The following is a 15,276-nucleotide window of genomic DNA, read 5'->3' on the forward strand; positions in this document are numbered from 1 at the left end:
TCTCCTCTTCACTTCTATATTTAAATATGCCCGTTTTTGATGTTAGAGTCACACTGCTCTCCACCATGTAGTCACCTGAGCGCTCACAGCAGACCCTCATCCCTGTCTCCTTCTTCCCGGTCGTGACATATAAACATCCTTCCGTTCAACATGCTGCAGCTCGGGGACGAGGTGGTGTATTTCTCGGCGCTGTTTTTGCTGGTGGCGTTGGCGACGCGGAGCGCTACGGGGGCCTCTCTCCTCACCGCGTTCCTCTACGTCTTCATGGTCATGTTTCGCTTCCCCCCGGTGCCCGCGGACCAGGCCGGCCGCGTCCTGCGGCCCAGGGCTCCGTCCGGCGGCGTCCCGGTGGTGGCGCACCGCGGAGGCAGCTACGACGCTCCGGAGAACACGCTGGCAGCGATCAGAGAGGTGACGGTCATCCATGGAGCCGATGCCCTATTAGAGATAATCTATGTAGCAATTTAATATTTCACACCCTCATTAATAAAATGCTATATCTAGCTTCTAATACAGAGCAACGCAGGGATATTGGGGGATATTTCATGAGGTAGTTTGTGCCACAATAATTATATAGATGATATCAGCTGTTTAGCCTGCATGTCGTGACTTCCCATTGTGTAGTGTAAGCAGATCACCTGCTCTTCTGGATGGGCAGGTTTTTTTGTTTCATCATTGGCTCATCCTGCTTTCTCTGTTCTAATGAAGGTTGAAAATTAGCTTCAATCATTTCCTCCTCCCTCACTATTTCTATTTCTGTTGTTACACACTGAAGGTGCTGAGTCAGCTGCTCTGACAGCATCCTCTAGTGTCTTAGTCATTCCTCTCTAAGGACTTTTACATCATTTTTACAACATTTTATGAATTTTGTCGATTTTTCACTTTTTTTTCGACATGCTATATAGTATGACTTTTTTTTTTCCTGAAAAAATTGATCATGGCTTTTTATGGCTGTTTTGGACTCACTACACTGAGACTTGGTGCATCAAGCGATATGAGCGATTTTTATGCCTTTTTAACAATTTTAAATATTTTTTTATGAATATATCCTGACTGACTTTTTCGTGAATTTTCGACGTGCTATATAGCATGACCTTTTTTTTGGGGGGGGGGGAATATGACTAAGCCTTTTTATAACTATTTTGCACTCACTACACTCAGATTTTGATTGACACGCGCTATAGAAGCATATGTTAGGACTTTTACATCATTTTTACAACATTTTATGAATTTTGTCGATTTTTCACTTTTTTTCGACATGCTATAGTATGACTTTTTTTTTCCCTGAAAAAATTGATCATGGCTTTTTATGGCTGTTTTGGACTCACTACACTGAGACTTGGTGCATCAAGCGATATGAGCGATTTGTATGACTCTTTAACTATTTTAAATATTTTTTTATGAATATATTCTGACTGACTTTTTCGTGAATTTTTCGACATGCTATAGCATGACCTTTTTTTAACAATATGATCAAGGCTTTTTTTTTTAAAGATTATTTTCTTGCATAGACACCTTTGTATTTAGCGGTGGATAGAGAGGAAACATGGGAGAGAGAGGGGGATGTGACATGTATCTCCTAAACACTAATGATCACTCTTTGTAATACAGACAAGAAACTATCATATTTACAGTCATTTTGTATTATTATTATTGTTTGGGCATATTAATGAATCAGTATTCTTACTGTTTTCATCTGATCTAACCAGGCATTTTAGGTTTAATTTAGTTTTTTTGTTTGTTTGTTTATACTCCCAGAATATGCCAACACTGGTCCTCTACTATTAACAAGGACATTTGTGAAACAATCTTCTGATCATTTACTATTAAAGGCTATAGGGCAACACATATGTGTCTGTAGCACTGGAGAATATGCATGCTGCCCACAGAAGCGGAAGACATATGCTCTCTATTAAATACTACTTTCTTACTTACATAGGCACGTTTATCTGTAAGTACTTTTTTTCATTTTGCAAAGAAATCTGACTGTCCGTCTTCTCATCCCCCTGTGATGTCCGACTTTAGGCCAGTAGGAACGGGGCGAGTGGAGTGGAGCTGGACCTGAGCTTCACGGCCGACGGAGTACCTGTACTGATGCAGGATGAGACCGTGGACCGCACCACCAACGGCTCTGGACCAGTTAGCAACATGCACCTGGTCCAACTCAAGAGACTAGATGCTGCCGCTCGTCACAGGCTGAAGTAAGCTGCGTTATAAACTGTCATTTCTACTAGTCTGGCCTGTGATTTCAGTCTAAAGAAACATGACGGTGAATCTGTGATGATTCTCATAACATTTAAGTTGCAGAAATATAGTTTTCATATGATGGCTCCCTTGTCCTCAATAAATAGGTCACAATTTTAAGAATTTAAAAAAATTAAAAAAACCCTACTTTCATTTCCAGGGACAAGTTCAGTGGTGAGAAGGTCCCAACTCTGCAAGAGGCAGTGGAGGAATGCATCAGACACCAGCTGACCATCTTCTTTGAAGTCAAGGATCAACCTGATAAGGTTCTGGAAATAAATAATAAATAATGCACTGATTTTAGATTATTATCAGATAGTTAAATAATGTTGTTTTGGTCATTTCTCCTGTTTTTACACAACATGAATCCTTTATCCTCCTCTTCTAGGCGGCATCAGTGCTTCATGAGCTCTATAAGAAGTTCCCTGTCCTTTACAATTCCAGCATTGTTTCTTCCTTTGAACCCAAAGTCATCTACAAGGTAGGATAAATATGAATGTTTTATTTATTTCTCATTTTCATGTCCTATCTTTATTTATTTACACGCTTTCTGCCTTTTTTATTTGCTAAATTGTTTATTTATCGTCTCCCAATGAAAGCAACCAGAACACTAAAATATTCATGGCTCTTTTTTTAAGCTAAAAGCTCAAATGTATTCTGACAGTATTCTGTTGACCTCCGACCTCTTGCTACCCACAGATGCGTCAGACGGACCCCAAGGTGGTCACGGCTCTCATCCACCGCCCCTGGAGGCTGAGCCGCTTTGACGACGGCACGTCTCGGTCCCTGTCGACGTCGGCTCACCTGTGGATGGGGATTCTGGACCTCCTGTTGGACTGGGCCCACCACCACATACTGTGGAAACTCTGTGGTGTTTCTGCCATCCTCATACAGAAGGACTTCATCTCACTGTAGGTGGAATTTGTTATATATCGAGTACAACTCTTCAGAGCATTGCCAAAACTATTCGAGCCACAAATTGCAAATCCCCCCAACATACCAGGAAAAAAGTATTTTTCTCTAAAATAATGCATTTACCAGTTGTTGAATGCTTCTGTACTTCCTTCCTGATTGCTTGCTTCCCTCAGGGACTACGTTCAGTACTGGGCAGAGCGAGGTGTGGAGGTGGTGGGCTGGACTGTAAACACCGCGGTGGAGAAAGACTACTACCAAAACCTGCTGAAGATTGGCTACGTAACCGACAGTCTGCTGGAAGACTGTGATCCACATTACTGAATGATTACACACACACACACACACACACACACACATACAGGGATGATATATTACAGCCTCTTAATAAACAAGTTAGAAGTTGGAAACCCCTTAGTTGGACATAAAACTACATAATTACCATAATTAATATATATCCCAGTGTTTTGTCCTTTTGAATAAAAGGAAATACTGAAATATATGTTCTAATAATAGATATATTGTATCTAGATTAAGTTATTATAAGGAGGAAGCTTGAAATTTGGTGCTATCTGGCTTTGTAGTGGCAACGGAACAACCCCAGCTTTACCGAAATGCATCTAATTGACTGTAGAGGTAAGAACACGTCATTTACCTGTAGCTGGTATTCAGGTAACGTACTTTTACAGATTAAACCATGAAGACTCAGCTGTATACTTCCTTGTCTTTACTACCAGCAGCAATACCTCGACCTCTCCTGGACCAGGGATGAGGATTCGGATACCTTAAAGGTATTTTCTACCATCTGTGCTGATCTTCAAGGCTTTAAAGAGACATCAGTGTACATAGTTATAACTTTAGACATACTGCCGTCATATCGATGCCTGCTATCATGAGATGTATTTACTAATAGACTCTAGTTGTTAATATTCTGCCATGATGATACGTGATTGTTGAGAAACTTGCCTTCTGGAATGATTTGGTGCCACAGATATACAGGACACTTTGAAATAATAATAAAAACTGATTGTATACTTGAAAGGATGGAAATGCAATGCTGGAAGTGTCAGAGTCTGCATAAACTCCAACATATTTCTATGACATAACTTGTTCAACTCCCTCATTATGAACCATCGGAGGAGGACATTTTTGTTGTAGAAATGCACCAATTATTATTGTTATTTAACTCAATTGTTTTGCCTGAAAACAATCATGTTTAATAGATAAGTTGGATAACTTGTTTATATTTAACTTTCCTTTCACTTCCTGCCTTTTCTTTGTAAATGATTAAATTTGTAATAAGTGTTAGTATGAGAGTTTTCTTTGCTTTAATTCCTGCTAATGGCCAACTGTGTGTCTCAGTCAACCCATTCTTTTTATTTCCATCTACCGTCTATTCCCAGCCAGTAAAGCGTGGTTGCTTTGTGCACCTGGGCTCACCTGCTTGTACTGTAAACACAGAGCCGTTGGGCTGATGGGGGCCACATGGAGGAGCAGACGAATGACCCCCCATTGAATAAACTCTTCATTCTACAAGTTGAACTCACGTGACAGCATTTTATTCACGGTGCACTACAGAATGCCACAGTGAGGGAAGTCAGAGCTGTTATTAATTAAACAGGTCACAACGTCACGCGTCATCCGATTTGCCTCCCAGTGGGAATTGAGGCGACTTCCGGGGGACACTGTCTCTTTAAAGCGCCGAGGGAGGCGTGTAAAGGACGTCAAGAAGTGGTGCGCTCCGACTGTGCGCGTCCAATTATGAATGACAGCAGCTGTTTCAGGTTCCGTGACATTGTGGCGGTGCGGGACACTCCGGCTCCAGCGTGCGTTGCGTTACACGTGTGAAGCTGCAGGTGAGATCGGGCGACGCGTCGCCGGATGGGATGCTTGGTTTTACGCGGAGAGGAGCGCCTGTTCTGTTGTCTGCGCGGTTACCCAACAGCCCCGCTGGTGGTGGTGGTGGTCTCATGTGGGCTCTAGATCTGCTTCAAACCGTCGCCCTCTGAGTGACGTCCAAGCCGATCAGCTGAAGAGGATCGACGGATCCCGGAGTCAGCTTAAAGTGACTTTACTTCGCCTGCATCTGGACGTGTTCTTACTACAACGTGCCAAAGTGGACTCCTCGTGCGCACGATGTACACGATCACAAAAGGTCCCAGCAAACTGGTGACCCAGCGGCGGACAGGTGAGTCAGTGACCTGCAGCTTCAGCACACATTCATCCTGTGTTCAGGTGGGGGGGGGGAGTAAACTCTGAACTCTGTGCTGTTTTTTAAGGTCCTACTCAGCAGCTTGACAACAAAATCAACGACTTCAAGCACAAGCAGACGTCCTGGAGTCTCCCCGAGTAAGTGTGCAAACTTAAACACATGAAACGTGACTCTTTCTGGCTGGTTTGGCGGATCAGCTGCGGGTTCGTTTGATGACAGTGTGTTCCAGCAGCGAGCTACGTCATCAGACAGCGTTTGTTCATCGGCATGAATGATTTAGAAGACCTTCACACCGTGGCTTCCCCCCCCGGGGGTGGGAGTGGGGTGTGTGTGTGTGACCTTGTGGGGAAGTCAAGGTGGCACATGGTCCTTCATTCAGCTGTTGCAATCTCTGAATCCCACACAGCCAGCCATGCTTGGCTTTGGGCCCCAAGGTTGACACAATGAATGATTTATCACATGTATTATATGCAGCATTTGCAGAAAACATCCAACTGCTTTTGTGAGACTATATGGTGACATTTCTTTTATTGTTATTTTTCTTTTATACCCATCAGCCTTCCTGCTCCCAAGATAGTTTTCAACCGTCCCAACGGTAAGAAGTACCATCACCCTGCTCCGGCTCTCCCTGCAGACACCCAACAGGAAGAGAGCTTCACGCACGTGCACGAGGAAAACGTCAAGTTTGTCTACGACGGTAAGGAAACAAAGGGACAGTCTGACTGGAAATACAAGGAGGCGACAACATTTTTTTTATTGTCTCACTGTGTCCCGACACCAGGCCCTCGTCGGCTGTTTTGTGAATGACATAGTTGTACTATCAAGTGTTTGAGGCCTCACCCACACAGCTGCTCTGACACTGATAGGCGTGATAGGCACCTGGCAGAAAAATGCCCTTCCCATCCACATATCTTGCTCCCGTCGACTCACGCCGACACATGTGCTGAAGGAAACGGCTCTTTCTTGCAGCCACTCTCTGGGGGGAAAGAGTCTTATCTGCTGTGAGGAGGGACAACGACGACGTCTGACAGAATGAATGGGTTTTGTTTGGTCTAGGTGAAACTCTACACGGTGACCCAGTTTTGAAGTGCACACTTCGCAGGCTCATTCAGTGTCTGGGAGACTTCATTTCGCCACAGCAGGTCATAAACAACCTCAGTAACCTTGTCGTTTGGTGGACAAGGACAAAAAGAAGGCCCACCCCCATAGAGAGAGAGAGAGGGGGGGGGTGCTCAGAGTGCCACAATGCATAATATAAACAATGATAACTGTTTGAGTTTTCTGAAAGTCACGACCTGAACCCGACGACCAGAGATAAAAATCAATTTTATGCACACACACGTGTGACCAGTAGCATTATTTGCCTGTCAGGCCTTTGAAGCAGAGACCTAGTGGACCGTTTGTTTGACTCTGAGTGACAGTGAGATACAGAAGATTTAAACCTGGTAGATGAGGACATCTGCTATTACACAGTTATTACAATCTTAAAACCGTATCCTTGGGTTCAGCGTAAATCCATCATCAAAATGGATTTATCTGCTTCTTTAATGTACGAATAATCAATTTGACTTAAAAGAGGTTGACAAATCCCCCATTATTTGCTAGTATGTAATGTTGTTTTCTTGACGTATACTGTATAAAAGCATTAGTATACTGACTGAGTGGCCTTGTTTTCAGCCTGGCAGGAGGTGGTGCAGCAGGAGCATCAGGAGGCGCAGGGAGCAGTCCACTACAAAGAAACTACTCCCAGCCCACACATGGACAGTGAGTACAGCTCCCCCTCCTCCCCACAGTACTCCTCACACGGTACAGCTTCCCCCGAGATCATGCTCATGTCGGCAGTGTAGTCATCAGCATTTGGCCAGTTAAGGTTGAACTAAGCAAAATGATCCTGAACAAATGTCTAAACACAGTTGATGCTAAGAGTTTAGTTGGAACTAGACTTCTTAACGTTAGAATAATGGAGACTAAACTAACAGCCTGAAGGCCAACGGTCTACTGTAATAAGGACCGTTTTAGTATTTGTTTATGGGGAATTCATGTGTGGCATGTGCTGTTCAATTTAGGATCATTTTTTCATGACTTTTTTCATGACTTTTTTTGAAATTCTAAACTGACTTTTTGTATGACTTTGACTGACTTTTTTTAAATGGTATACTTTTACTTTTTTATTAATTTTTTTCGACGTGATATACTTTTTTTCATGACTTTTTTTAAATGCTAAACTATGACTTTTTTTCACAACTTTTTTCATTACTTTTTTCAAATGCTAAACTATGACTTCTTTTAATGACTTTTTTCATGACTTTTTTTCCCGAAATGCTATACTTTTTTCAGGACTTTTTTTCGACATACTATATAATGACCTTTTTCATCATATTTTCATGATTTTTTTTCAACCATACTATGGCTTTTTTCAGGACTTTTTTACAATACTTTTTTTGACATACTATACTGACTTTTTTCAGGACTTTTTTTCTAAATGCTATACCAAAAGTCCTACTATTGCAAGTTGGAAAAAGTAATAAAAAAATCGACTATAGCATGTCAAAAGCAGCGAAGGAAAAAAGTCATAGTATTAAGAAAAGGGCATAGTGTAGTATTAAGAAAAAGTCAGTATAGTATGCTTTTTAAAAAGCATGTATACATATTCAAGACGTCTGCGATTGTGACTGTTATGATTTGTGTTTTGACCTTATTTTGAAAGGATGTACCGGAAGTGGTATTATACTCCCTTGGATGTATTGACTTTAGCTTGACACATTTACGTGTTGCCGTGTCCTATTGTGACCACTAGAGGGCAGTATTGACCCGGGACTGCCTTGATAACCTGAAGCACTTTGAACAGCTGGTTTAAATTAGCCGCCTGTTTTACGTTGTCTGAATCTGAATCTGTAACTGTTGCCGTCAGAGAACTCGGCGCTGATTAAGTTTGCTTGTGTTTTGTTACTTTGAAACAATATGGTAGTAATGCTATGCTAACATGTCTACTTTCCTAAACTGGTATAAACATAGCTACCAGGTGTGCAACAATGAGACTTTGCCTTTTTGATAACACGACTAGAACGAGGTAATGGGCCGTTTGTTTGCCAGGAATTTAAGTGCTGCAGTTTCTCACTATAACCACGCGAGGGCGTCAAAACTCACGACTCGAAATACACTCTGGCTAACGGATAACTTCAATTAGCTAAATGCGGACACATCAGAGAAGGGACTCCTGATGGAGTTGTTAATTATGTAATTTGTGCTGAGTCAATAAGGAAATAATGGATAAAAATGTTACATTTATTTGTTGTTGAGCATCCTGTAGTGGTGAATGGCAGTTTTCCTACATATTATACAAGGGATTTTTGACTTTTTAATATTTTTTTACAACAATTTATGAATTTTAGCGACTGACTTTTTTTGTGAATTTTCAACGTACTATACTATGACTTTTTTTCCCCTGAAAAATTTGACTATGGCTTTTGATTTCCTCCAACAGCGTGTTAGGATTGTAATTACAGACTTTGTTTTGCTTTGTTTCAGACTTTGTTCCCATCGATCTGGACGAATGGTGGGCCCAACGTTTCCTAGCCAACATCGACAAGCTATCCTGACACTCTTCTGGGATTTGAGGATCTTGATGGACGGTCAGGAGTTGAGACCTGAAGCAGGATGGCTCGGAGAAGAAGCCTGGGCTGGAGGTGTGACGGGCTAAAGGTGCACTCATGTGGTTTAAAGGGACAGCGCTGGGACGCTGCACGTGAAGAACCACTTCACTTGAACTCTCGCCCTTTGAACTGCAACCCGTCTCTGAATGTTCGGTCTGTGACAGACTGCACAGAGGACAACATCCTGGAGTGGATGTTTTTCTCATCATTCTACCCTTGCGTCAGTGATGTCATGTTACTTTGAAATGCAGTAAATTTGTATTTTCAAAAGTTCTGTGTTGGAATCTTTTTGTTTACTCAGGATGGCAACAGATTTACAAACCTTACAGATGCTATATTTTATTAGATTCCCTGTTAAATGTGTAGAGAATCCAAGTTTCATCACAGTCACATTTGCAGCTCACACACCATCGACCACAGTTTATTTATCATTTGACTTGGTTTGAAAACATTTAATTACATGACGTATTCTTCAGTTCAGGTATTCAGCCTGTTCTAAACTGCAAAAATGGGAGAAAAACATGAGGGGGGGAAAATATAAGTGGTTAAAGTGAATGGCTCTCTTCCATTTTAAATTAAACCCTGATGTCTTCCCATTTGAAAGCTGTAACATACACTTAAAACTGTCACGCATGGTATTTCACGAGGATGGGAAGATGTGGATTTCCCTCCACACTATTGGCCTGACAACGTTTCTAATGCATTTTGCTTACTGTTGGCAGCTTTCCTTTTGTAAACTCTACATCGTTTGTGTGGTTTGCATCCAGAACGTTGAGTGTGGACGGCGGCGAGCCTGATGAAATGGGGCCGAGCATAAACACATACAAGTGTTTACGGGGAAGCTTCCAGCAGTTAGTCCTCGAGCCAGCAGCGCTCCGTATTTACATCCTTCAGTCTGCACTGTTCAAGTCTCTGAGCAATCCTCAGTGCTTCTCCAGAGCTTTAGTCAGCAGGTCATTAAGGCGGGAGACCATGGGTCGGGGATCGTCGTTCAGCCCCGCTGTGATCATGGCGTTATCGTAGATCTGAAAATATAAAAACATGTGTGAGACTGTAAGCCAATTCAGAAAAGAGACAAAAGGTGAAAGTAGTAACTTCTATTTTTTAAGACTTCCTGGCACGAGGATGGCAATTTAAAAGGGGAGTAGGCGAGAAAACAATGAGGCCTTCTTACTGTAACGTGTTTTCCACATGCAGCTCTAAGAAACCATCTCTTGGAGTGTGGCTTTAGCACAACCAAGTAAGCCAGACTTGTGTGATGCGTATAAGAAAATCTCTTCAAACTGCACCATTGGTTTCTATATTTATTGCTAATAAAATACAATAGCATCCTACACTTATTGGAAGTTGCTTGGGATAAAAAAAGTACCTGTTCTAGTAAGAGTCCAGCCAGTTCAGAGTTTGTGTCCTTCAGTGCCTGCAACTTCTTGATCAGATCATGTCTGTCACATAAAAGACAAGAACAAGACAGTGAGAACTGAACATGGGCACATACTCCCTCCATCCGGTGGAACCCATCCCCCCCCTCACCCTGCATTGATCTCCAGTGTGGGCTGCAGTATCTGAGCTCTCTCCTCAGGAGTGCGGGCCAGCTGCTGGGTGCGGAGGAAGTGGCGCGCGGCGCCCATTTCCAGCACCGTGATCATAGCCGGGTGGGTGTCCAGCCGAGGCGTCAGCTAAGGACAGGAGAATTTATCAGCTCAGTGAGAACACAACATGACACCAACCTTGAAGAAAACAATATGCACAATTATTTTAAATCACAACGGACCTGCTTTCTTATCAGGAAAACACGTCATCGTCCACCTACATAAACATCTACCATGTTTTTCCTAAATTACATGATTTCTGAGAGATTGTACAGGTAGGCTGAGCTCATTAATAGAAATAATAATAATTAAATGTGTTGAAGAACCTCTGCTAATGGGGACAAGTCAGGATTAGACTGGTAACTTTACCTTTATATTGGTGACTCGGGGCCCCAAAGCATTCTTCATCCAGGACATCAGGTCGTCGGCCTGCTCCTGGGTCAGACGCTCGGAGGCTGCGGGACACGAAACATAAACCCGAGTCAGGACTAACGGCAATGACCGCCGGAGCAGCGCCGCGTTAACTGGAGATATGAGAGAAGAGCGTACCGGGCTTGCTGTCCTCAAACTTCTCCTCTTTGTAGTGATCCACCACGATGTCCGTCTCTACCGAGATCATCTTCTTCTTGTCAAACTCCCTGAGGTGGAGCAGGGTCAGCTCGTCAAACTGCTCGTAGCAGAACAGCACCTGCACGGAAGACACGCGGGAGATTACATTTCAGTTCCATTATCAAAACGACTCAAGACCTCTGCTATGAGAAAAACGTGCATCCTTTTTTTTAATTCTCTGATTTAAAAAATCTAAATAAAGCCATCACCCAATTAATTTGGGGGATCTAGACTTTTTTCTTATAAAGCGAATGCTACAAAACATTTCCAGAAGTTTGGATCGCTGCCACTCGCTCACCTCCGTGTCTTTCTTTTTCATGGCTTCGTAGTAGGGCGAGTGCTCTGCAAGATGGCGGTTGGGGGCGCACATGTAGTAGATGTTGCGTGTGCCTGCCTTCATGCGGGACGAGTACTCCATCAGATTGGTGTGCTGTCCTGCTGGCAGAGCGGAAGACTCGAACCTCAGCAGCTTCGCGATATCCTCCTGTTCAGAGACGCACCGGAGGGTCCGACGGTCACGCTTTCATATTCAACAAACTGCCACATTTAAATAAGGTCGTTTGCATCCTCACCTTGACGTCTTGTTCCTGGGTGGTGACGATGCCCTCCCTCATGAAGAGGCCGTAGTCCTCAAAGAACTTGCTGTACTTCTCTGGCTCCTTCTTGCTCTGGTCCAGCAGGAAGCGGATCACCCTCTGCTGCAAAACGTCACGGAGCTTCCTGAAGCGAGGCGTGATTGTGCCAAAAATCAATCAGGGCAGCGATATTGGGAAATGCATTATGGATTTATGAGTAACTCTTCACAAATGGGTAGAATTTCAGAAAGGGTAAGAGCAACACCAAACAGATTACACCTTAAAACACAACAAACCCGTTTCACAAGGAAGAGTGCAGAACCGGTATCCTACCTGATGAGGGCGCTCTCCTGCAGCAGCTCTCTGCTTAGATTTAACGGGATGTCCTCACTGTCCACCACACCTGCACACACACACACACACACACACAATGATAAGCTCAGTATCGAAAAGTGTCGGATCATGCATTTAAAAACAGGTGGAGCCACTCTGGAGGATCCAGACCTCGGAGGAAGCGCAGCCACTTGGGCAAGATGTCAGTGGCTTTGGTCTGGATCAGGATCTTCCTGCTGAACAGAGCCACACTGGAGCCCATCTCCCTGCTCACGTCGAACATGCTCGGCTTCTGTTGACAAAAACATTATTCCGGTGAGGTTTTTAACTCAGATCTCCAGCGACCAGCGTCGACAGCGTGCCGCTCCTGAGCTGCTCACCGAGTCGGGGACGTAAAAGATGCTTCGGATGTTGAGCGGGGCGTCGGCGCGGTAATGCAGCGTGTAGCGGGGCTTGTCGTAGGACTGGGCGACGTAGCGGTAAAACTCCTCGTGCTGCCAGTCGCTGATCTCCTTCGGCTCCATCATCCACAAAGCCTGATGGGACGCAAAGGACAAACAACAATTACGTATCACTTCAAATTGTGTCAATGTGTGCAGAAGGGAAGGATTAATTCATTACAGATATACACGTGAAGTCTGCAGAGACAGAGGTCACATTAAATCTGTGTAAAGTGATGTGTTTGGTTTAAAATACTGTGGCTGATGAGATGACACCCGCTGCTCACCTGCAGAGTGTTGAGCCTCCGTCCGTTCAGGAAGATGGGAAAGCTGACAAAGTTGCTGTACTTCGTCACAACCTCTGAAAGAGATACAACAGCTTGTAGGCACGTGGAGTGATGCGACACCGATATGTTTCATCACTGCAGGTATAAAAGCAGGTCAAGCAGTTATACCTTTAACTCTGTCTTCAGCGGAAAACTCCTTGCAGTCGTCTTTGAGGTGCAGCACGATCTTTGTTCCCCGTTGAACGCCGGCGGCTTCAGCAATCTCAAACACTCCAGAGCTGAAGGAGAAAATTAAGAAGAGGTAATTTAAGATCCTGAGCCCCTCCCACCCAGAAAGGAAATGTGAACCAGCTGGAGACTTAGTCTCGATATGATAGAGAACACTCCGATGAAGATGTCCTTTTCCTACTCTCGATGTTGATTTAAAAGACTTTCATCCGCATTCCCCTCCCTTCATCTCACCCGTCTGAGGACCACTTGTATCCTGGTGCGTCAGGCTCGGCGGACCGGGAGTAGACCTCGACGCGGTCGGCCACCATGAAGGCAGAGTAGAATCCCACCCCGAACTGACCAATAATGGTGCTGCTGGCCTCCGCCTGGTCCGTCAGGGCATCCAAAAAAGCCTGCAGTGTGGGGAAGGAGAATGAAGAGGGAACGTTTGCGTGTCGTTCACTACTGTTTTGTGTGCGGAGAAGCAGAGCACAAATACAGGGGCAACACTGGCCATGCTTTGGACGACACATTGAAATGTGATGTACGCAACAATCACCTTTGACCCGGAGCGGGCAATAGTCCCCAGGTTGGCCACCAGTTCCTCTTGGTTCATCCCCACTCCTGTGTCCTGTTAGAGTGCAGAGGATTCCAGTCACTCAAAGTCATCATGAAAAGACCCACAACACACACAAAACTCTTAATGACAATAACTCCAGTAATTATCGATGCGGACTGGGTGTACCTGAAGGGTAAATGTGCCCTTGTCAGCATCGGTCTGCAGATGGATCTCCATTTGAGCCGTTTCTCCGCCCGCCGTCATTAGTTTGTGGCGCAGTTTTTCCAGTGCATCACTGCCGTTGGAGATCAGCTCCCTGATGAACACCTGGTGGGATGTGGAAGTGAAAAAACGGTTAAATATACTGGAATGTCGGTTTGGCTCACTAGCAGGTTGTCTCGCTCACAAACCCCCTTACCTCTTTCTCCGAGTACAAGGACCTGGCGACAATGTCCAGCAGTTTTTTCGTCTCTGCCTGGAATTCATGTTTGGACAGAGAACCTGCACGGATCAGGGGTAGAGCAACATTCAGGTTGTCTTATATCTGACAAATGATCGGCTTCTGGATGCTCTTACAGTACCTTTTACAGACTCCGTGTCACTGATGATGGTGTGCAGAGGCTCCTCTTCGGGCTCCTTCTCGGGCTCCTTCTCAGCCTCCTGGGTGCTGTAGTAAGACTGCTGACTCAAGGGGAGGGAGGAGCTCCACACTCTGGGCCGACTGCTCCACCTCTGCTGCTGTCCGACCTGCAGGTCTGATGACAGGAGGAGTCAGCTGGCGGGGCTTATAATGGCTTTAACTCATCAAGAACCCCCATTAATTCAAACGTTAATAATTAAAAATGTTTTTGCTTAAAAGCCAGTAACAACTTATTCACCACATTCATCAGATGGCACTATTTTACTTAGAGGAAGGTAAAGAAGAAAGTGACAACATGATGAATAAAACAAATGGTATCTATTTTAGGGCTACCCCTTGAAATCACTCACGTAATAGTGAGGTCACTCGCTAGTCTCGTGTAACGATAAAACGTCACCAACACAGTGTTGTAAAACTCCTGTCGATCTTAAACATCGACGCATTCAGAAGTTTACACAACTCGGATCTGACAGCTGCCAACTAGCCAGCTAGGCTAACTCGGCTAGCTAACAAACACAGGTTACCTCTATTGAAGGAGCGCGAGGTGATTCCGCTGCTCAGCCCTCGCGCACATGACGTCAGCTGTGAGTTGAGCCTCTGAGAGGAACCGAGGGCGAACCGAGTCAGGGCGAACCGAGCCAGGGAGAGGCAGCGGGACATGTTGACATGCAAAGGGGGGGCAAGACAGGTCGACGAACTCAATGGCACTCGATTGACCGAGTAACACACGCCGGACGACCGTAACGCAAGGAGGACCCCGCGACTGCGCCTAGTGATGACGTCGACAGGGCGCCCATCACGCTGCCTAATGCAAAGTGGAAATTACTCATTTTGATCGTAAGATATGAATAAAAAAAAGAAAAAAGTATTGAAGTGCACAGTTATTTCGCTGTATTAAAAATCGTGCTAATGACACGTATCCATTTATATTTTATCGGTTTATTTAGTAAACTATTGTATTATTTGCTGTGGATATTTTTTTTAGTTATTCATTTGCCCTTCAAGGTCAAACG

At 44.3% G+C, this 15,276-nt stretch overlaps 3 protein-coding genes across 3 annotated transcripts; 2 read left to right on the forward strand and 1 right to left on the reverse strand.

Moving 5' to 3' along the window:
• Positions 1 to 47: 47 nt before the first annotated feature.
• LOC311030758 (glycerophosphodiester phosphodiesterase 1-like) lies at positions 48 to 4,698 on the forward strand. The gene is made up of 6 exons (XM_084036729.1): positions 48 to 411; positions 2,026 to 2,201; positions 2,405 to 2,510; positions 2,633 to 2,725; positions 2,944 to 3,155; positions 3,333 to 4,698. Exons 1-6 carry the CDS (start codon positions 151 to 153, stop codon positions 3,478 to 3,480), a joined length of 996 nt encoding a protein of 331 aa, XP_083892855.1. The 5' UTR covers positions 48 to 150; the 3' UTR covers positions 3,481 to 4,698.
• A 174-nt stretch (positions 4,699 to 4,872) lies between these two features.
• LOC311031368 (MAPK regulated corepressor interacting protein 2-like) lies at positions 4,873 to 9,108 on the forward strand. The gene is made up of 5 exons (XM_084037651.1): positions 4,873 to 5,344; positions 5,436 to 5,505; positions 5,926 to 6,065; positions 7,046 to 7,132; positions 8,897 to 9,108. The coding sequence occupies exons 1-5, from the start codon at positions 5,293 to 5,295 to the stop codon at positions 8,965 to 8,967; spliced, it is 420 nt and encodes a 139-aa protein (XP_083893777.1). The 5' UTR covers positions 4,873 to 5,292; the 3' UTR covers positions 8,968 to 9,108.
• A 318-nt stretch (positions 9,109 to 9,426) lies between these two features.
• trap1 (TNF receptor-associated protein 1) lies at positions 9,427 to 14,998 on the reverse strand. The gene is made up of 18 exons (XM_084037650.1): positions 14,788 to 14,998; positions 14,205 to 14,378; positions 14,042 to 14,124; positions 13,810 to 13,950; positions 13,624 to 13,695; positions 13,317 to 13,477; positions 13,023 to 13,132; positions 12,855 to 12,928; positions 12,508 to 12,663; positions 12,299 to 12,419; positions 12,128 to 12,197; positions 11,792 to 11,939; positions 11,518 to 11,703; positions 11,160 to 11,298; positions 10,980 to 11,065; positions 10,552 to 10,697; positions 10,391 to 10,463; positions 9,427 to 10,046 (listed from the first exon to the last, which is right to left on the reverse strand). Exons 1-18 carry the CDS (start codon positions 14,921 to 14,923, stop codon positions 9,945 to 9,947), a joined length of 2,178 nt encoding a protein of 725 aa, XP_083893776.1. The 5' UTR covers positions 14,924 to 14,998; the 3' UTR covers positions 9,427 to 9,944.
• Positions 14,999 to 15,276: the final 278 nt, after the last annotated feature.

The sequence above is a fragment of the Eutrigla gurnardus genome, assembly GCF_963514095.1.
Source record: "Eutrigla gurnardus genome assembly, chromosome: 20".
NCBI classification, from domain to species: domain Eukaryota; kingdom Metazoa; phylum Chordata; class Actinopteri; order Perciformes; family Triglidae; genus Eutrigla; species Eutrigla gurnardus.

Coding starts and splice junctions, on each gene's coding strand:
- LOC311031368 (XM_084037651.1), top strand. CDS start 5,293: ATGTACACGATCACAAAAGGTCCCAGCAAACTGGTGACCCAGCGGCGG. Junction 5,345..5,435: donor GGTGACCCAGCGGCGGACAG/GTGAGTCAGTGA, acceptor CTGTTTTTTAAG/GTCCTACTCAGCAGCTTGAC. Junction 7,133..8,896: donor TCCCAGCCCACACATGGACA/GTGAGTACAGCT, acceptor GCTTTGTTTCAG/ACTTTGTTCCCATCGATCTG.
- LOC311030758 (XM_084036729.1), top strand. CDS start 151: ATGCTGCAGCTCGGGGACGAGGTGGTGTATTTCTCGGCGCTGTTTTTG. Junction 412..2,025: donor CGCTGGCAGCGATCAGAGAG/GTGACGGTCATC, acceptor GTCCGACTTTAG/GCCAGTAGGAACGGGGCGAG. Junction 2,511..2,632: donor TCAAGGATCAACCTGATAAG/GTTCTGGAAATA, acceptor CTCCTCTTCTAG/GCGGCATCAGTGCTTCATGA.
- trap1 (XM_084037650.1), bottom strand. CDS start 14,923: ATGTCCCGCTGCCTCTCCCTGGCTCGGTTCGCCCTGACTCGGTTCGCC. Junction 13,133..13,316: donor TACAAGTGGTCCTCAGACGG/GTGAGATGAAGG, acceptor TTTCTCCTTCAG/CTCTGGAGTGTTTGAGATTG. Junction 10,464..10,551: donor ACACTGGAGATCAATGCAGG/GTGAGGGGGGGG, acceptor TTTATGTGACAG/ACATGATCTGATCAAGAAGT.